Consider the following 22199-nt stretch of genomic DNA (forward strand, 5'->3'; position numbering starts at 1 on the left):
ATATTGACTTATGACTGTCATGGCTCTGTCTGCTGTTGAGATGCCATTCTCTTGCTCTTAAAGTGAAAGCCATAAAAATGCTGATACTGAATTAAATTTGGTTAATGTCTGGTAGTGTAATCCCAGACCCTGAAATTGACCTGGGCATAAGGTTCTTCCAGAGAATTGGAGTGATATCTGTTTTTCTAGAATTCTGTAACACCTCGAGGCTTTTTAAAATTTGAATTAAATTTTTATATTTTGTATTTCATTTTGAAGTTCAAAGTTTGTGACATTGGATTTTGAATAAAACAAGACGTGTTTTAGTGTGATAAGCACTTACAAACTGAAATTCTAAACAAGGAGAAGTACATGACATGAACAGAAGGACAGTATGTCCCTGAATGAAATTACTATTTTATGGTAAAATGGTAAATGGCCTGTATTTATATAGCGCTTTACTAGTCCCTAAGGACCCCAAAGCGCTTTACATATCCAGTCATCCACCCATTCATACACTGGTGATGGTAAGCTACATTGTATATGTGTATATATAAACTTCATGTAATAAGTATATCTATTTAGTAGGATGAAATCACAGACGGTATTACCAGCAGACTGTATATAATGCACACATGTAGTTACAGAGGTTTTGGATTCCTCAGTTTAAAACATCACTGAATCTGAATTTATTTTTTGGCAAAAGAAAGGTTAGGTTCAATATAATCTTTTTTTAAAATAGCACAAGTTCAAAAAAGTCACAAAGTGCTTTTATAAAAATTAATAAATTAATAAACGCCGCAAATTTGTACAGTAAAATTACACAGTTGGCATGAATGGCTCCATGAACACTAATTTAGTCTGAAAAAAAAAAAGTAAACAAATGAAATATTCACATGGGTTTTACATGTCTGGTTTGAAAAGGCCTTAAGAGTGAGCACTTGGCAACTGTAGGAAGGAAGAACTCCCTTTTAACAGGAAAAGACCTCTTGCAGAAGCAGTTTAGGGCTGAGGATGAGACAGTGTAGTGAACCACTGCCTAACATTACAATAATCTAGTTGCTCTCTTCCCTGTTCACTTTAGGGTTCAAGTCTGTTTTTAATCCTGTATTAGTTCTCAGTGCAGAACAATTTGTAGTCTACAAAGACATGGTAACCATAATGTTCTGTCATGTTTGTGAAGATTATTTTGTTCTAACACCCTTTGCTAATTGAATCAAATGACAGAGAACCCTGAATATGTTAGTTTAAATGAGTGGAAATGTCTTTTCACCCACTTCTATCCAGAGAATTTTATGCTTTGTTATTTCTTAACTGATAGCATTGAGAACTTGTGGGGGGCCTCAGATCCATCCAGTGGAAACACAAACAAAGAGGCTTGTGTAGGAGACCTGTGCCCAACTACTTCTCCCTCTTCCCACTCAGCAGTCATGTGACTGAATGATTTCAGCTAGTGACTTCACCCTCAGCCAACACACACTTATTGAGTTGCATACACATTCCCAGCTCCCCTGCTGAGCTATTTCTGGTTATTATTGACCACGGTGAGTTTTAAAATAACTTTAATGAGCATGCATTACGATGAGTGAGCTAAAAATGTACACTCCAGCAGAGGGAAACCTGTTTTGTCTTTCTTTTAGTTTCTTTTCTATTTCTCTCATATAGTTGCACATTTCAGGGGCGGGAAATGTTTCTCTTGGGATCTGGGACAGGTTTTCCTTTTATGAGTGTGTTTGATATTCGGGACATGCTCTGGCCTTAAGAGCTCCATGATTCATTGCAAGAGGCGACATTCGCCCGTGGCAGAGATCCTCAGCAGAGACTAATAATAGTGTAGCCTGACTTAGTATCCCATGCGGCTCTCTTAATGCTACCTAACACTCAAAAACTAGTAAAAGTTGTTTTAGAAAAAAATAGACTGTGACATTTCCCCACATGAAAAATGGAAGGAGGGCAGCATCTTTTGCACAGAATGGCCCTTTGTTTTACTATGAACCTGTAAAATGGCACACTTCCAAGTTGATAAAAGTGAGACAGCATTGTGAAAGCATTGGCCTGTTGCTTTTACTTTTCTTTGTATTGATTGGTCTGTTTCCTGGTATTAAAGATGTCCCTCGTTTTTGATTAAAGTCCAGATGTCCCTTCAGGTGATTTAAGACCCCTGAAAGATGAAATCACCCCACAGATTTTCTCTTATTGTCTATCTTTGTGGGAAACTGTGCAGTGTTTATATATTGTATCTAACTTTTACAAAGAAATATAATTAAATGACATCTGTTGATTTAAATTCAGGTGAAAATTGACTGCATCTTGATTTTCCTACCTAAATGCGTCTATTGAAAATTATAATTAGAACAAGTTCTTCATATCCTAGAGAGAGGGTAGTGCTGTCACATGGGGGCACTGTTAAGCTGTAAATGCATCAGAGTGATATAAGGCAGTGATATCCTCACAAAATGGTTGCAGCAAATTCTCCAATAAACCTCAGCACAATTATAGGTTCCACCATTTTAATCTTTTTTCCTGAACCAAAAATGACATGGCCTGGGAGGCCAGGAACTATATGATTTGCTCTGTGTGTGTTTGCTTACCCTCATTTGACTGTTGTCATGTCCCACATTGTGATGGGTTTGCCGTCAGGCAGGAGCCTGTGTGGGTGGATGCACGTGCCATATGTGCTCACTCTGACAATGATGTCTGATTATAATGGTAGTTTTGCACTGTCTTCCAGGCATATGGTATGTCTGTTATGCCTTTGAATCTGATAAAAGGCACCCGCAGTGTTAAGTATGAACGCCTGGAGAACACTGAGGACATTGATGATGTTGAGCATCAGATTGAAAAGCTAAAATCCAAGGTGAGTCCCATCAGAAGACACAAAGAGTTATTTAAGCTTAAAAGATTTACTTTAGTAATCATGAAAACAAATGCTGTTTTTATTTGTTTTTCCTTTAATATCATTCTGGATTTTTCTATCTCATATGTGCCCCTTTGTCTTTGAATTCTGTTATGTGTGGGTAACATTGCTTTAGTCAACCACCTTCCCAGCTGGAGGCCACATATACTGAAAGTGTAGACATCTATTAGTTGCTCATTGCAACATGAAGTATAAACAATAGTCCAGATCATTCCTTATTTGTCCCTTGCATAAATGCACTTGTTAAAAACCAGGTATTGGCAGCATTAAAGGTTATTTTCACAGTAGCAAGAAGGTTAATGCAAAACACGCACAGTTTGCTTTAATATTGTGAGAGCAGTAGTTTAAATATGATACAGTGATATACATTTACAAGTATGTATATGCTTTGAGAATGTTTAGAAAACAGCATTTATATAATACTCCCACTATTTTTAGTCTACATACTCATTCACTTGACTGTAAATATTTATTAAAATCATATTTTTGCAGATAAAATGATATCTACATTTTTCAATGTTCTCATTAAAACTTCCAGCAGTGTAGTGTAGTTTCAAAAGTCCGCATAATATCGATCATTGATGCATTTGGGATATCTTTTGGTCGTCTTGTCAGTGCCAAGATGGACGTCCTCTGTCCTCGAGGGATAGAAACAACCTGCAGGAGCTGGAGGGCAAACTACAGGTCCTCCGGCGCAGGGGGAGACACCTGGAAATTGCAGAGAGGAACTGCTGCACTAAAGTGGGCAGTGCTCTCAGACCTTTCAAGGTGAGTGTCCATTATGGAATTGGCTCTCATTCACAAAAGTAAATTATGTTCTCCAAAGTATTCTGTACAAAGGGAAATTATGCTGATGAGTGTGTATTGAATGCAAGCATACAGACAGGGTTATTTAACATAGATAGTGCTGTATTTATTCAGTGCTTCTTTTAATTGATATTTGAGATTAAGAATAGGTGAAACTGCAAAAACCCGCTCTAGCTTGTGTAATACATTTAAAACATCATTTTTGTGTTTGTATTTTTATAGCCACCTTCAACTACTTCTTCCTAAACAATTTCTTTGTGCTCAATTTCCAATCTGAACTGCTCTAGATTTACTTTGAGTTCTACTTTACACAACCGCATAGTTACATGATTCCCACAGGAAATCTATTCACCTAATTTACTCTGAAGTCTCTCAGGGAGTCTCATATTTCTCAGGCAGGATCTCATGGTACCCAAGGGATAGACCAAAGCAACCAAGAAACTTGTCTTTTTATTGTTTTTCATATTTTTTTTCTTCTTTTTTTGGCTACTAGTGGACATGTTGGTCCCAACATTACTGGCCCAGTACAAAACATCCAGACACAATGTACTGATGAGCATAATGTAGAGACTCAAAGTGCCTCAAAGTTCTGATCAATTACATACATTTCATTTGAGCAGTTTTTCATGGTATTGAATAGAAGTGCTTTATAATAATTTTTTGAAGTTAAATAAAAAGCACATTGGCTTTTTATGCAGTCGCTTGGGGGCAAAAATAAATAAATCACAAATTCAGCCAGAATCCCGCGTGGCTAGGTTTTCTTACCAATCCTTAATAATATATCCTTGTTCCAAACCACTCATTTATTGTGTGTGCTTTTTTTTTATCAACAATTGGCAGAAACAGCTATTGAAAATGGCATAAATACACTTCACTGGACTTTGAGACAACGCAGTGGCTCTCACAATGAAAATGGCTTTTCTTAACAGACTTATGACTGTTATTATTCTTGTTAAACATAATGGTGGAGGGTCTGAATAAAAGGTATAATATAAAGTTACAATACTGCAAATCCTCAAGCAGCAGAAGTATTTACTCCTAATAGTTTTATTGAACTGCAGCTGAAATACAGTAACAAGAATGTTTATAACATTACTGAAAAAGATCAAAAGACTTTGATAACAGATTTTCGTTGTCGTATATTTCCTTCTCGATTATTCCCACGTTATAGAAAAAAATTTTTCTTCTTTTAACTGATATAAAAGACTTATGTGGCTGGCTGCAGTGCTATTGTAATAACTCACTGAAAGAATATCCACTTACTTCTGTTCATATTTCAACCTATGCAGCCAGCACGTGCACACAAATGTACTTTGTGCCTATATGAATGGCTTACATGCTTAATGTGCTCTTATTACTCGGCATTACCACATGACTTATCAGTGGTAATGCCCAGTTACAGTCCTGCAGACCCCTCACTTTTAATGCCTTTTCCATGTGTTAAGGATAAAATAAATTCAAGCATCATTCCCTTCTTTCACATTTTACTTTTCCTACTGCTGTTCATTTTTCAGTACTTAACTGCACTGCAGGCTCAAACAAATATTTTAAACCAGTGTCTGTAACAGTTTGTCTTTAACCAGGGGGGTTGCTGCTAATGATAGTCCCCAGACTCAAATTGAAACAGTAATGAGTTGGGAGATTTATTTACTGTATACTGAGAGACTGGTGTAGAGTGATAAGCCAAATGATTGCGATTTCAGCCTCACTGTTCCTCAGACACATGCTGTCCTTTTAATACCAACACCGACAGTGAGCGAAAATGACTCACTAAGCATGTTAAACACTGACAGTTAAAATCAGTGCGTGAGGACATGGAGCTCACAATAGTTACTCTCTTTTGATCGCGCAAGAAATGTAACAAGCTATTTTTTTTTTTTAGGTAAGCAACTTGCACCATAATAGGGTGAAAAATTGTGCCACCTATTTATAGAGGTTTTATTAAAAAAGTGTATATATATATGGCAGGTGCCTTATTTAATGTTTTAATAACTTTACTATCATTTAATACATGTAAACTCATTTTTTAGATATTTCCTTGGTTAGAGTAGCAGTTTCATAAAAAGATTACTGTACTTTTTTAAAATTAAACTAAATTATGTTTTTCTTCTCCGTCTTGCCTGCTTCTCTCCTAAGTCTGTCATCAGTATCTTAATTAATATTTTGCTGCAAGGGGTTTATCTCAGATAATTTGGTATAATTTGGTCTAACTATTGATATGAAGATCAGCATTAGATTCACTTTTTTTCCCCTCCCACTACGTTCATCTGATCAGCCAGCTTTTTCCTCCCTGATTGCAGCCTCCTAACTCTGCTTCAGCTGTGCCATTGCTTCCCCCTGTCACCCTGAGCGACAGTGCCAAACTGTGGCTGGCTATGCCATATGGTCTCTGTTTGACAAAAGACATGGTAGAAAGGTTATATTTGCTGACTAAGTAGCTGTCTTTAAAAATACACATTTTATTTAAATGCAGCTTTTAATGCAGTTCACAAACAAGGGCACACTGTGATTACACGTCCCTCCTATAGCAGTCATTTCTAAAAATGCATCCTGGTATTTTGTTGTAGTTATTTATTTTTGTTTCTCTGTTTTGATTGATTGATTTGCAGATATTACTAGGCATATTCTTTATCCTGGTTGCGTTGCTGTTCACCATTGCCCTCTTCATTTCAAAGTAAGTTATGATTTGTCCTGTAACACAAAATACAGTTTGCAGTGTGTGCCTTGTAAGACCAAAATGTACCAAAATAAACAGTGCAATTGCTTCATTTAACCTTATATATTAAAGTTTAATACTGGAGATTGATACCCTTATTTCTTCTTTTTCTTTCTCTCTGGTTTTTTCCTCCTCAGTCTGGATAAAGCCCTCCACTCGGCTGGCATCAGCTCTGGGTTCATAATCTTTGGCACCAACCTAACCAATCCTCTGAATGAACTTCTTTTAGCCTTGCAACCTGTGAGTATCCTCTCATCTCTCACGTTGGAATAGTGATTATACTCAATTAAGATATGCTTAAATCCATATTTTTTTGTTTCTGTCATCATTAACCTCAATGAAGCATCATTTAAAAGCTTTATCACTGGTCTCTCCTAAATGAACTTGAGATGTTGTTTAAAACTTGGGGAGTATGTGCTTCAGTGTGCTGAAATTTAAACACATTAAACTGATTTTTGGGTCAGTGCTAATTTGTAATGAAATTAGGTTACACAATACACATCGTCAGTGATAGGTCATTGAGTTTCCAGGTTTTTCAGCATCATACACCTTCACTCAGGAAACCCAGCAAGGGTTGTTCAGACCCTGGCTTGTTTCCCAGCAGCATTGGCGAAAGGATCACTCCTCCTCATTGAAAGCCATCTGGAGGCCCTCTCTGCAGCTTCCAGAGTGGACATGATGGCTTTCTTTTTTGCAGCACCGGTGACTGAAAAAGCTGCACCTTAATCAGCTCACACTGCACCATACAGCCTCTCCTCCTGCACTGATCTACCAGTTCCTGGTACTTGGACCATTTATGCTTATTTGCCTCTTCATTTAGCTGTAAAAGAAGCAGCTGCTTTGACGAGGCTAAAGACAGGACCACACACAAAAGCTTGGCAAAACATGACTGCTAAATTGGTTTAAATACCTAAACTTGCCAGTCTGAACACTTCATGTTGCAAAGCATAACAGTTGTTGATGTTCAGATTTTTTCCTGGTGTGTGAATGTGCTGCAGACTAACCAGGATAGATATGGTTAGCATTTATTGGAGCTGACCAGATATTGTGGGATTACCCATTTTTACTGGTTGCTCCTTGAAAGATTACCATCCTAAGTGTTTGGCTCTGGATGCAATAATTATTGTTGTGCATTTAAGATTTATACGGTAGCTGACTTGTTTTTGATGTCACAGGTTTTTCCACTGGATTATATCCTGATCACAGTCATCACAGTGTACTTCGTACTCACATCCATGGCCGGCATTCGTAACATGGGCATTTGGTTCTTCTGGATAAGGGTAAGAAAATGCCTTATTTATGTATTTAAATTTTTGCAAATGCCCAGTTAACTACATGATAATGTGTTCTTTTTTTCTTTTCTTTTTTTTTTTACAGCTGTACAAAATAAGACCTAAGAAAACTCGCCCCCAGGCTCTCCTCTTCCTCTGTATGATTCTTCTTTTGATCGTTCTGCACACCAGCTACATGATCTATAGTCTAGCCCCACAATATGTCATGTATGGCAGCCAGAAATACCTTGTACAGGTAAGGAAAAATTCATGTCCATTCCTGTGTGTTTCTTTGTTTTCACTCTCCCTGATGAGAGCTTCTAACGATGGCAGTGTCAGTTAGTCAGTGTGTTCAAACCTCTTTGGTTCAGTTTGGTGTAGGCAGCAGCATGGTCTCTACAGGCTGGCAGCGGGGCTTTTAGACTCTTGTTCGTTTTCAGTTCCGTCTTTCTATATTAGACTATGTGGCTTTGCTGTTTGACAGTCTACTCTCCATGTGATCTAATGTAGCTCTGCTCTTTCTCGCTGTGTGGGTGTACGCAGGTGGTTTAGATGCACCCTTGCGTCTACACTTTATCAGAAAAAAAATCTTTTAAACAACATAATTTAAATGAACCGGTGTGTTGTTTTACTGAAACATCCTCTTGTTCTTTTCTTTTAAATTTTGATATCACATTATATGGTAAATGGCCTGCATTTGTATAGCGCTTTTCTAGTCCTTAAGGACCCCAAAGCGCTTTACACTACATTCAGTCATTCACCCATTCACACACTGGCGATAGCAAGCTACATTGTAGCCACAGCTGCCCTGGGGCACACTGACAGAGGCGAGGCTGCCGGACACAGGCGCCACCGGGCCCTCTGACCACCACCAGTAGGCAAACATGGGGTTAGTAACTTGCCCAAGGATATTTGGCATGCAGCCGGGAGGCAGCCTGGGATTGAACCACCGACCTTCTGATTAGTGGCTGACCTGCTCTGCCACCTGAGCTACAGCCACCCCATATATCAAAGATGCATACAGTTTAGAGTAAATATTGAATAGGACTGGTTGAATTCTTCTGTGATCAATATCATGATGAGCTCCCACATTTGTTTCTGTTAGGTTCCTCGTTTAGATATGATTAAATTGCTTAAAAAGTGGACAGAGCTTAGCAAATGCATGCGCTGAGGCTGAGAAGTATCAAGTTAAGAAGCAGTAAAGGGTTAGTTGCCTCTAGACTTTTCCTCATCTGGGCTGTTAGACCAGGAGGAGGAACTGGAGCAAAATTAATTAACACTTGCTGCTTTCTTTTTTTTTCCTTTTGGTTTTTAAATCAAAACACTACATTTCTAATATTACCTTCCTTGCGCACCACATGGTCACGTGCAGTTTTATATAATGGGTGGAGTTAGATAATCACCCCAAATCGCATTTGATTGGATGGATTTTTGCAAATGTCCCCAAGTGCAGGATTAGGGACCAAAAAATATTTTATTTTTGTGTCTAAAATTGACATAAATTAAACATAGAATATAAAAATTTAATTTTTGTTTTGAGAATTAAGGGTAGGAATTATTTTATTCCTTACTAGTTAGATATTTAGTCGATTTCTTCAATTAATTACAGAGCTGTGTTGGTTATTAAATGCATTGTCACCGTACTGTCATTGTTAACAGAGGTTCATATGTCTGATATAGCTATATATTGTGTATACCTGCAGGAAAATTAGATTAATATTATTACAACTTTTACAGTCCTTTGGACCCAAATCATCTTGTTTTTACTTTGCATAATGTAAATCAGCCGATAATACAGTATATGAATAAAGTATGTTGATGATCTGTACTAATTCAGTGTTATAAATTCTTAAAGACGATAGTTCAAACAGTTTCATGATCATAAAATGCCAAAATATTTGTGTACTGCAGTGTTTAATGTTTCTGTAGTAAACACGTACATCACTCTTGTTTTGTTTTTTGGTTTCAGATGCCATCACCAGGTCCTACATCTGGGAATACAACTATTAACACCTCCAGGATATGTGATGCAGATGCACCTGAGGGTAAGTTCGTCATTTCTACCACACTATAGTAGCGCTGGCTCCAATCGTGAGATGCTTAAAGAACCTACAAGACAACATGAAACATTTATTGCTCATAACGTGGAATTCATGCTAGAGGAACAGAAGGACGGTGTGTGTGACCAAGTTATATAATGTAGAACACTGTTCAGTAATCTTTATCACTATTCATTATGTATTAGAATTAATAATACCAAGAACAAATGTTTACTAATGCAGTAGGTAGTGTCTTACTGTCAACATGCAAATGTTTAATTCACTAAAGGAGGCATGAATACACCAACGTGTGCATGCACATAAGTATAAGCTCTACTATGTTTATTTATTCATGTGATAAATGCTCATGTCAGGCTGCTGTTGGTGGTGAAGGGGATACTTTGTATGATGTGTAAAACCAAAGATACATCTGTAGAAATGTGTGAATGTTGTGTAATACGTTTGTTTATGATACAGATGACAATCTATCTAGCTAGTTGGCTATTCTACATATATGCAGATCCACAGTGACATCTGTCTTGAATGGGGTAACATAGCATTGAAGGCTTCAAGTAAACAGACAGAAAAGGAATTATTTTCATTTCGACGCAGGTTTAAAGAAAAACAAACAAGATCATAAATTTACTTCATTTTTCAACATACCTGACACATGTGCCTTTTATCATTCCTCATCTACTCTAACCTTAATAGTCTTAATACTATTTTTGTTCTCCAAAACAAAAATAGTGTTGTTTTACAGTATGCCCTAAACTGTAGTAGCATGACAGGAAAAATGGCTTTCAGACTCACTGTTATGGTCTTTTAGACCCTACCCCAGAATTGTATAGCTAAATCCTCAAAGTCCATTTTTTCTGGGGGAAAAGTAAATTGTTACAGTTAAACCTGCTTTTCTCTGCACACACAACAAAGTCTGTGCCAGTACCTGAAACCTCACACAGGAGCACACAGACCTTTCTAAACCCTTTCTAAATATGAATTTTCGCTCATATACAGTTTTTTTTTCTATAATGTTCTACAATCTATCTACAATACAATTTTATAGTAGTCTTAAGTAAATGTAAAACCGTGTCTGTAATCACTCCGATTCAACATGATATGAGCTAACGTCAGCTTATCACTTATCTGGCTGTTTCTAGAAGGCTGTTTTCTGAATTTTTCAGATGCATGCAGCACCAAACAGTAGCAAGATCTTTTCCAAAGTGAGGGAAATTCTTTTAACAATCAAGTATCATTAATCTAACAGCAAATTAGTGATATTATTATCATAAGCTTTTATATAATTTATTAAATGGTACTTGATGTGTTTGGAGTTATTTTTGGGAGTAATTATTTATGGAGCTATATAAATGATATTTAGAGCATGTGTGTGGCTCAAATGCACTGAACTAGAGGAAATGGCATTTGTTAAAGGCTGTGGTTTCACAATTGTCATTGTGTGAGAAGTTATCTCTCAATTACAAAATATTTATTATTCTAACCTTATTAGGCAGATCATTGCCATGTTAAGATCATTGCTTATAAAAATGGAAAGCCTTGTAGAGAAATAACTAGTAGGATCACACACAATACTTTTATGTGGAATATAAAGACAGATGATTTCATATTTGAAATTAAGTTATGTTACAATGTTTTCCTTCGTATCAAAGGTAAACATTCAAACACCTATTTAATTACCATAGTTTGAAATATAAATATATATATAATTACATATAACAAACAATGCTTATATTGATTGCTTATATTTAATGTTTAAACAGGTTATATCCAATAAATCCATTGAAACCATTGGTTTACACCTGCTGACATACAGTAATTAGGTATCTGTAAATCTCCCAGTAATACTTATGCTTATCAAAGAATATTGTTCAAAATAAGTGGCGATAGCTTTTTTTTATTGTATGTATTTCAGATAATAATGTTTGTTCTTCTTCCCCACCTCTAACAGTTATGATTCTAATTATGATCATGATTCTGCAGCATATTCTCCTGTTGTTTACTTCATTACTAAAAGATAAGTTATGTATATCTTTATAGCTGCAAATCAGATGGTACCACAAGACACTCAATTTGTGGAATATTGTGACCATTTGTTCAACAATATTCTATTATGCTGGGAAACTGCACACATTAATTTAGCTGCTGATTTCCTTTGGCTCTTGCTAAAACCTATTTTGGTTTTTTATTACAGCCAATATTAATATACTAACAAACAAGCATAAAGTCATATTGCTGCATCTGAGGGCTTTTCCCTAAGAACACATTCATCTGTTCATTTTATTTAATGTTTATATACACCTACATGTAGCATTTAAGTGTCTGAGATACTGAAATTCATGTAGGTGCCAGAATAAAATGACTATTACATCCATGCCCAAAGTGTACAACAGAAAATTTAATAAAATATTCTTTTAGAAAACCTGCTCTTATGACAAATCAAATACAGACATATTGCATTTGATTTGTCATATAGGATAATATAGATTTATATCAGTTTATGCATTATCATGTAGAACAGTAAAGCTGTCGAGTTATCCTTACAGCTTGCTTTTAAATAAATACAAACAATATGTCATATAATTTTGTTTTTTTATTCAATTTTGCCAACATTTGTGATGTTCAGTAAACCCAAAAATAAAATGACACTTATTGACAGAATGTCAGAAAAATCAGATCAATCAATCAATTCATCTTTAGCATTATTATGTCAACATATCACTGTTTCTTTTAATACATCATAAGTATTTTGGTAGAGAAGCCAGTATTATTAATATATTCAAGCACCATCATCATGAATACATGTTTGGTATTCTTTCATGCCAGACTGCTTGGAATTTAGCAGAAATGTAATTATGACAAAACATCCTGCCTCATCATTTGATTCTGTTACAGTTCTTAAGAAGTTTTGTCACAACTGGCAACTAAAGTATGACATTTGTTGTCGGTGTTCCTGAGTTGTTGCTTTTCACAAAAAATGGTTCAAATGTGCGGTTTTTACACTTTTTGTAAAGCAGCAGTTCAGGTAGTTCTTACAAGAGTGGCCTAAACATCAATTGGTTTCTTACATATGAGGTGCTCCAGTGTGACGTGCGGTCATTATAAATGACCCATAGAGCTCCTGATTAGTTGTGAGAATTATCTCATAATTTTTTTGGAGCTCTTCAGCACTGTTATACTAAAGGTGTCGTTATTGCTGGAGTTAGTAGTCTGGCAAGATTTGTAATTTGTCTTTTGACCAGCTTAGTAAAATGAGTTCTTTTTTTGCCATCTTGTAAATGGCTCCTGCTTTCACAACAGCCGTTGTACCACCTACCATGAGGCGAAGGAAGTGTCAAGCAGAGATAACACATGTGACTGAGAGGGACTGCAATCAGACACTTAATAGCTTAAACAGTTAAAAAAAAAGTGACTGTATGATAAAAAAAAAAATTCTGTTGCCATTTAGATAATATCCCTTTTGTTTATAAGAAGATAGTATTTGATTTGCCCCTAGACAGTGCGTAGTTGTGGAAAGGTGACTACATGCAGCGCAAACAGTCGAGAGCCTCCATTTATCTGATTTGCACAATTTATGTTTTTCCAGGGTGTCACACTGAGCAAAAATGTGCTCCACATAATGTATGGTAAAATATTTTTGGGGTGACACAGACATGACCAACGCTGATTGTCTTTATTCTGTACCCACTGCATTAATCTAACAATTGCTACATAATGATGAAGTTGAAGCAAAAAAAATGAAGCAAACTACATTTCAAATAGTAATCATTGCAAAAGTTGGGAAAGTCTGAAAAACTTTGAGTATGCACAAAACAGAGGACAGCCACCAGAAGAATCTGACGCTTGAGTTAGGTGCAGGAAGATAGAGTCTTGTGTCAGAGAGAAGACTCAGGAGATCGGTGCTCTTTCCGTAATTGATATAGACTTGTTGGAGAGGAACTGTGCCTTGCCTATAAAGCTGACAAAAGCAAGTTTCCAGCAGACTTCATAGTTTGAAAAAATGAGTTCTGTTAAAACTTACCCGTTTTGATTCATTATCTAAAAAATGTGCTCATCTTGTAAACTGTTGGTTCTTCATTGTTTTTCATACCATGTTAATACTTTTATCTGAGAATTGAGAAATGCTGTTGTTGACAAAACAGTAGTAACAGTTATAGTAATAATTAGTAAATAGTAAAGGCATTAAAGTTGTTCTTTAATTTATGGTGCCATCGTGAGAAATTTGCCTAGAATTTGCCAGTTGTGTCCAAATTCCTTATTCTTGAAATTTTAATCTAGTATGAACTCAAGCACAGATATGGAGACATGTATCTTTTCTTGGGATTTAAAAGCCCTTTTGGTTGATGTAAAAATAATGATAAGAGAAAAAATTATGGCAATACCCTTTGGTAGAAATTTGCATCACAAGGCACGGGAACTGCATCACTTTGTAATAACCCACAGTATGACATTACATCAAGACAGCTAAGACAAAAGAGGGTAGAAGTCAAACTAGTGACTGATTGGGCGATTGGTCACAGTTGGGTAATGACACTAACATCTTGGCGAGCAGGTGCTCAGTGCCAGGCTCTCCATTATGTACTCTAAGGTCATTACCATGCCATTACTCATTTACTCAGCGTAATGGAAATGAATCTTCAGGATTTAGCTGCCATGGCGCCAGACAATCTGAAACTTGAAGTTCTCTTGATTATCCAATTTAACACAGGGAGTAAAGGCATTTTAGGGTTTTAAAAAAATGGGTGTGTGTTATATCTTATATTTGTAACATTTCACAAGCCCTGGCACAAACTTGAACTTTTGCAATATTCCCTGTTCAGTTTTAGTTATAGGTTTTATGAAGCCTGGCTGAAACACAGAGAACTTTCAGCTGCTCTGTCAAATTAGTCTTACCTCCATGATGCTCATGCTGCTACTTCTGCAGGGGGCTTTGCTTTGATCATAAATTCTGATATGCATCTAAAACCATCAACAAAATACTACTCCCAGTCAGTTTTGTTTGTTGTTATTTTTGGTGTTTTTGTTGTATTTTCTGTGAGTCTATGTGCGCACACAAGCCTTTTTTGGATAATCAGAATTTCATTATTTATTCTTTTTTTTTAATTTGTGTGACTGACATTTATGTGATTGGGCTATTTAAATAACCTTCAATGTCACTTATTGATGCAGTGATTTTTATTGTGGCCAACCCATCACATATTTCTCTTTCTTGTCCATTTATAATAATGACTGCCTCACTTAAGGGATTAAATGTCCTTAACTGTTGTTTTTTGCAGTCATGTTAACACCTACGTCATTAATTCAGGAAACTCAGCTTGTGGTTACACTCATTCCCTGGACACTTTGACCAGTGATTTTTATAGCTTTGAACCCAATGCAGCTCACTGAATTTCTTACCAAAACAACACACTTGTGGAGAAGAACAGATCAAAACGTTAAAAACATGTTTATGCAGCAAGGAAAGTATATTTCACATTTAATATCAATACATCCAGTCGAAGGTTTGCTTTTGACCCAGTGGCTCAATTTATCAGTGAGCTTCTCTGCGTGATTACGGGTAAAATTCTAGCAGTGTGAGCTTAATTCATTTAATAGCAACATAAAGCTGGGTTTTCACCTTGAAAGACGTATCATATTATTCCTATATTGAATCTTAGAGATCAAACTGTACACTTATAGACTCCTGTCTGTTTCCTAGCAACTTCCCTGTTTCCACAGCATTGTTTTAAAGAGTTGGGGAGGGGGCTGGTTGCGTCGTGTTAGCTCTGAGATGCCAGGTACCATAGCAATTTTCAACAGGACTCCCTCAACCCCAACTCAAATTAATAGTAATTTTCTTTCCATCAATGGGATCATCATCAATTTGCATTACAATGGAATATGTCAATCAAAAGTAATTCTCCTGAAAGAAAAATGCCCATTTTGTAATCCACAGACACCCCTTACCTTTTATAGGAGGAAAGAAAATCACTTTTCAAAGGGTATATTTGCTTGGTATTGCTCAGAAAGACCTCCACTATTAACTGATAGAAATAAAATTACTTTTTTGATAGAGGTTGAGCTTTAAAGACGCTTAATTAAAATGCTACTCCTTGCTTAAAAGTGATCCTAATTGAAAATTTTAAATAAACCCAGTTTTTATAGACCTGTTGATTGTAGTGGGGCATTTAGCAGCCAGCTGTTTCCTTCAGGGTTGGAAGAGACACAAAAAAAGAGCTAAGAGAAGATTGAGCTTTCTACATCTAATACCTGACTGTACCTGATGCTCCCAATACCCCTTTATCTCAGCTAAATGTGTAAAAATAATTACGGTTTCTTTCTTAAAAAGTAATAGTTCCTAGCATTCGTCTTGATTTGAAAACTTAATTTAATGTCCTTTGCTTTAGAAAACAGTTTGTTTCTCACTTTGGTTTTAGTTCGTATGATCAGTAGTTTTGGTGAGGTCAAGTTAGGTTATGTGTGTTATCTTTTTGTGGAACTTGATCACTGCTCAAATTGATTTCTTTTTTTTTTGTCTACTGCCAAAAGATGTTTCTGGTGATTTTTTTTTTCTTCTTACGCACAACACTAATAAGTGAAGCCAGAAATGTGAAAATAGTTCTGCTGAAGGAATGGCAGTATTCTCAAAGGACTTTAGATGGAAAGTAAAAGCATACGGTTTTGGCACAAGAGCTTGCTGATCAAGAACCTTTTGGAAGAGCACATTGTGTGTGCAGAGTACTATGCATGTATTTGCACAGATGCACAGACGAAAGTTATGCATAATGCATCATCCTACACCGGGCAGCACTCACCCGGGTATCATGAGTCAGGGTGAAATTACCTGCACTCCCTGGCTGCCCCATACTCTTATCAGAGAACGGTAATGATTTCAAGGTGAAGCTGGTCAGTGGTGTACGTGATAATATATTTAGGCAGACCACTGTTGTGAACCATCTGTAAATCCCACTCAGTGCCCTGCAATTCTGGTAAGCAGCTGGAGAGCTACAGATGGCTGAGGTAGTGGAGCAAAAGAGTGGGGTCACAGTGATGAAGAAAGACTTGCTTCTTCTATTATCTCCTGGTCCTGGTGAAGTGAAAGCTGATTCTTGTTGCACATCACAACTCCTGTGGGATTGTGTCTTCTCATTTGTATTATAGATGAAACAGCACTGAGCTGAATTTTTCCACCGAACTCTGGTAGGGAAAGCTTTTAAAAGTATTGACTTTAATGGAAAAAATCAAAAAGACTGTGTTATTGCTGTGGACCTTGATGTCATGTAGCTTTGTGTAGGTCTGATTGCACTGTTCATACGTTTCAAGTCAGTGTGAAGAGCTGTGTAAGAAACAGTGTGATAGGAGCAGCACAGCAGGGTTGGCGTTAATGCTCCAGATGGCTCTCTAACATAGCCAGACTTCAGCTTTTGGGACTTTCTCTCTTGCCTTGTTCTGTAGAAATGATGCAAGTCCTATAAAGGAGTGTATTTCCATATATACTTTGTTGTTTTTATTGCTTAAGTGTGCATGGCTAAGCTAATTAATAAATGCGATCTGTTCTTACTGTGTTTTCACACAAAACAATTGTGGAGCTAAGAAGAGACCCAGACATGGCATGCATATCATTGGCACTTTCTACTTTTGACGTCACCAGCATTTTACCACGCCTGCCAATACCCATTCATACACATAAAGGCTAAATGACTCAGCTTAAGACTTTTATAATATTTCTGCTGTCTGCGGCAGTCGGATCAATAACAGTATCAGTTCACTCAAAAAGTGGGGAGCTGAAGCTCAAAGGTGATGTCACCAGCATAAGGAAAAGAGCAGCTCGACAGAAAAGAGAAGGCAATTGGATTATGTAAGCAATAAGCGAGTTTCTTTCCTGGGGCTTTTGATTTTGATGTGCTTTATATTCATGATCACAGTGCTGAGTCAATAATGATTGAGCTGCCTTTGGTCACCGCAATAAAATGTCATTTGAGGAACATTGCAGAGTTGAGGTTTGCTTACTTCTGTCGAGGCTGGGACAAAAAGGTTCTCCCAGAAAACTGATACATTTGAAGTGGCAGCTTTAAATTGGTTCATTTAGTGGATTACTATTGTGCAGCATTTAACCTCTTTAGTCTTTTCCACTTTCGAAACTCAGCCTTGTTTGAAATCAACACTAAAACATTTATGTTCTGCACTTCCTTTGACTCACCCTTCAGTGCTCAACATCAACCATCTGGCACTCCTTTGTTTTCAATCCTCGTGTCTAATGTTTTTTCTTCTAATTTCTTCTCTATTCTTTTCATTTGCATTTTAATGTTGTAATTCTTTTTTTTTTTTAATTAAATTTTTAAGTGAGAGCACCTTGAGTTGCCCTTGTGTAAGAAATGCACTACACAAATTAACTTGTGTTGCTTTTAAGTTGCTAGCTACAGTAACACATACACATAATGAATGGGTGCTTTAATGCACTACAAGTAAATAGATGATCCTCTTAAATGCATCTTTATCAGTTTTTACACAGTAGTTGGCAAAAGTGCAGTGCACACAAAAACTGAAATCAAATCGATATCTGTGTGAGCACTTTCTGCCTTTTCATTCTTAACACTCTACGGCACTCAAGGAAAATTCTGCCAGTGTATTTGAAATGGCACAGGCCCGTTCATTGAGTCATCGATTCAAAGCAAAGATATGAAGGCTATAAACCATTTTAAGATACAAATACCAGAGACGAAGCAGCCGTAGCAGTTTTTACTTTGTAATAACAGTAGGTACACAGCAAAATGGTTGTTTCTTATGTTTTCTGTCATCTCCGAGGCCACATACTTGTTGAATCACTATGTGCTGGGCTGTGTTTTCATCATAAGAGAATAACAAACAAAGTGCTTTCAAGCTTTTAGTTTTGTTCAGTATAAAAGTGGGCGGATGTTAAGGGGATAAAAGGTACACTTGCAAACAATGTTTCAAGGTGTTTGGCAGGTTTTCTGTGGCTTTAATTAGGGGATGTCATTCATTGGCCACACAGTCTGATTTAATGTCAAGTGGGCGAGAAAGGTAAAGTCATTACACAATTACCTATACATAAAGAAATTTACATATTTCCATACATCTATGTAAATACATCCATTTAATATCAGATGCTGCACAGCCTGAGCTGTCTTAAGAAACGTCATTTGAACAATATGCCTCTCTTCCCCCTGCACTTAGTCATTCTGCTGTCATTTCAAAGAAATCGACTGTCATCTTTTAACTCAAAGAAGCTTTGCTCTATGGCTTACCTTACCTAACCTTACCTTACCTCTATATGGACATAGGCCGTGTCTTTGTCAGTGGATGTAGAAATGATGATGACTTAGATCTCTGAATTGTACGAAACATTTCAGAGCACAATTTAAGATACTGGATTCAAACTCGTCAACTTGACACTTCATGGTTCCTGGTGCAAAATACAAAGATAGTCCAGTTTGTATTCTTTGGTTTGTTCTTCTTATAGCTGGAAATGGTTCTTTAGGAATCACTGCATATTTGGTGACCAGACTTGTGATGGATTCATATCTAAAGATCTGAAGTGCCTGAAATGTCTACTTATAACACAGTCATGAGCCTGAATTTGCGTCATCAGAGAATTGGGGTTACATGCATAACCCATAACCTATGGTTCACTGTCTTCACATTTGCTGGTGTCCTCTGTGGGCCCATGCTTTTGCCTTTTGGGGTTTCAGTGTGTTATAGTGGATATACTCTATTAAATGTTACATTTCATTCCAGTTTTATTCATTGGCTGAACCATATTCACACTGACAGTGACACAGCTTTCCTCTTTTCCGACGACTGGTTGTCTTTTTTAGTTACAATAACAAAATTGCCCGAGGCCCTGCTCCATGTAGTAACAGCAACCTGTGTTGAGCTCTTAAGTTAATATAGACTACTTTATAACACAGGTGTATAACAAGTGATACACTTGTGCAATTATAAACAGAAAGCAGCAGTAGATGTGTCACATTTAATTGTGCTCCAGACCACAGAGAACCTATCTGTGTCATGCAGGCACCTCTCACCTAAAAACAATGAACCACTAGAGTGAAACTACTAAACCGTTTGGGCCCACATTAGTCAAGTATTGATTTTCAAGCCTGTCATTTGAATACACGACAGGTGTCCAAACAATACTGTGAGACAAATACTTCAAAGCGACTGCTTGATTTAAAACTTGCCACAGAGAGAAGACATTGCATATAGCCTCTGTCATTAATGTTGTGCTTTTCTTCTTTTCAGATCAGTGCACTGTGACAAGGTCTTATCTTTTCCTTCACAAGTTCTGGTTCTTCAGCACCATCTACTACTTTGGGAACTGGGCTTTTATTGGAGTAAGTCCAAAGATATGAATGAGATGTCACTGTCTGCATTTTGAATTTATCGCTCAAGTCCTCAGCTAAATATTTTCCACATTAGCAATGAAATGAGCCTTGATATATTTTGTCATGTGTGCTTTCATCGTTGTTTTTAGGCTTTCCTCATTGGTCTGGTGGTGTCCTGCTGCAGAGGGAAGAAGTCTGTGATTGAAGGAGAAGTGGAGGCCGATGACTCAGACTTCAGTGATGATGAATACGTGCACTGAAAAAGCAGAATCACTGTTCACTTGTGTAGGTTTATAGATATCATAACCAACACTGAAAAGGGACTAGAAAGCACAATTTCATTAAGTAATGAATACAGATTTTTTTTTTCTTAAATATATTTTGTTTATTTTATTGTACAGCTATTTCATCTTTGGTTGAAGTTGACGCATGCCTCCCCTTAATTAGACCTCTCAACTGTATTTCTCCGTCAGTGTTACTAATGACAGGATACTGGAAGTGTTCTCCAAGTCAGTCCTACCTTAAAGTTAACTGTTAACTGAAATAAATTGGTTGTTTTTCAGCACACACATTTGTGAGTAGCAGCATAGTTGCTTTTTTTTTTTTTTTTTTTTAATCTAAGCTTTATTTGTGTAGAGCTCAGGTCTAAATGTGCTTTATAATCTTTCTGTATGCTTTCTAGACCTTTTACATGGTTTGGTTATCTACATATTAAGTTAAAATTCCAGTCGAACCTACACAAGCTGTTTCTGAAAAGCTAATTGGTATAAGAAAGACTAATAAATCCCAAGTGTTGACAGCAGTAGCACTTTTTGTCAGTTTATTTTGCTGATTTTTATCTGAGGTTAAAAATAGTGCGAGTGGATGCGCTGCATTAGTTATTGGCAGTCTGGGACCGTTATGCACAGTGAAATGTTACTCTACTTGCATACCTGCACTCTCTGTGTGTGTGTAATGTAGGACCAATTGTCTCTGCTGTATTTTCAAGGATTCAGTTAATTGTGGTTTTAATTATATGGGTTCAGCAGCTTTCTTCTCTTTATTGGTAGGAAAATAGTAAAATTACTAGAAAAGATAGAAATAAAAAAATGTGGATGTGACTTTCTTTTTAATTAAACTACTACTTCTCATTTTTGCCTGCACTTGAGAATTTATTAACAGCAAAAGTGGCAGATCTATTAATGGGCTTCTTTTAGACATACATATTAAAATCTTTGCAAGGTACTTATCTGTTTGAGGAAGATGATGAAAAACTGTAAATTTACTCTGGAAGCCAAGTGCTTGTGCCTCATGAATGTGTGTGACCATGATGGGGACACAACACTGGATATGCTAACCTAAATTAATCGCTCAGAAATCAGCCAGAATGAGTTTGAAATGTTTTTGTTTTGTTTTGGGTTGTTTTTGGTTTGATATTCGTGTTAGGTTTGTTGTCCTTTTGTGAGAATCAGTAGAGGGGATGCAGTGATGTGATGGTGATGATGATGACTGAAGCTGCATCATTTGTATACTTGCTCTTTATCGGTTGTGGAAGTTGTTTGAATATATAACGATGCCTGTGTTTAAAGAAATAAAGCTGTTTTAAACCCCATCATGGCTTTAATGCCTTTTTACATACAGTTTGTGTTCTCATTGAAACTATGTACGCCACTTTAAAACAAGAATCACCAATCTGCAAATAATAATGCATGTGCAAATGTCAATATATCGTTTTTTTGTAATACTTGTTACATTTTTCCCCTCATGCAGTAATAATTTCAGATGACATGTTTGTAAAGTATAAAATATAAATTACTAGATATTAAATATGTGAGAAATGTGGGATGTATATTTTCTCTGTCAAGATGAACACACACTGTTTCATTAATGTTGAGGCCTGATAATGTTTCATTGTGTGTTTCTGTATCAAGGCATGCTTTTGCTGCATTGACTGTGTGTTTGGCAGTGATCCCAATAACACACTTTCCAGATGGTATTACATGGTGGATCAAAATCTGCATTCGTAAGTCCATCCATTCTGACAAAATCTCACTGGATGAAATGCAACACAAAACAATGACAGAACTTCTACCGTGCTGTACAAATGTAGACAGTGTTGTACCTCTGTCCTGCCCTCATTTCATACACTTC

At 36.7% G+C, this 22199-nt stretch overlaps 1 protein-coding gene across 1 annotated transcript in view; it reads left to right on the forward strand.

Moving 5' to 3' along the window:
- Positions 1–21660, forward strand: part of lmbrd1 (LMBR1 domain containing 1) — a 47510-nt gene extending 25850 nt beyond the window's left edge. The window contains exons 8-16 of the mRNA XM_026189524.2: positions 2711–2836; positions 3512–3664; positions 6313–6377; positions 6557–6659; positions 7595–7699; positions 7797–7946; positions 9660–9735; positions 19987–20078; positions 20219–21660. Of these exons, the coding sequence (XP_026045309.1) occupies positions 2711–2836; positions 3512–3664; positions 6313–6377; positions 6557–6659; positions 7595–7699; positions 7797–7946; positions 9660–9735; positions 19987–20078; positions 20219–20329 (981 nt within the window). The 3' untranslated portion in view covers positions 20330–21660. The remainder of the gene's footprint in view (positions 1–2710; positions 2837–3511; positions 3665–6312; positions 6378–6556; positions 6660–7594; positions 7700–7796; positions 7947–9659; positions 9736–19986; positions 20079–20218) is intronic.
- The last annotated feature ends 539 nt before the right edge of the window (positions 21661–22199 follow it).

This window comes from Astatotilapia calliptera, chromosome 13 (genome assembly GCF_964374335.1).
Source record: "Astatotilapia calliptera chromosome 13, fAstCal68.1, whole genome shotgun sequence".
In the NCBI taxonomy this organism is placed as follows: Eukaryota; Metazoa; Chordata; class Actinopteri; order Cichliformes; family Cichlidae; genus Astatotilapia; species Astatotilapia calliptera.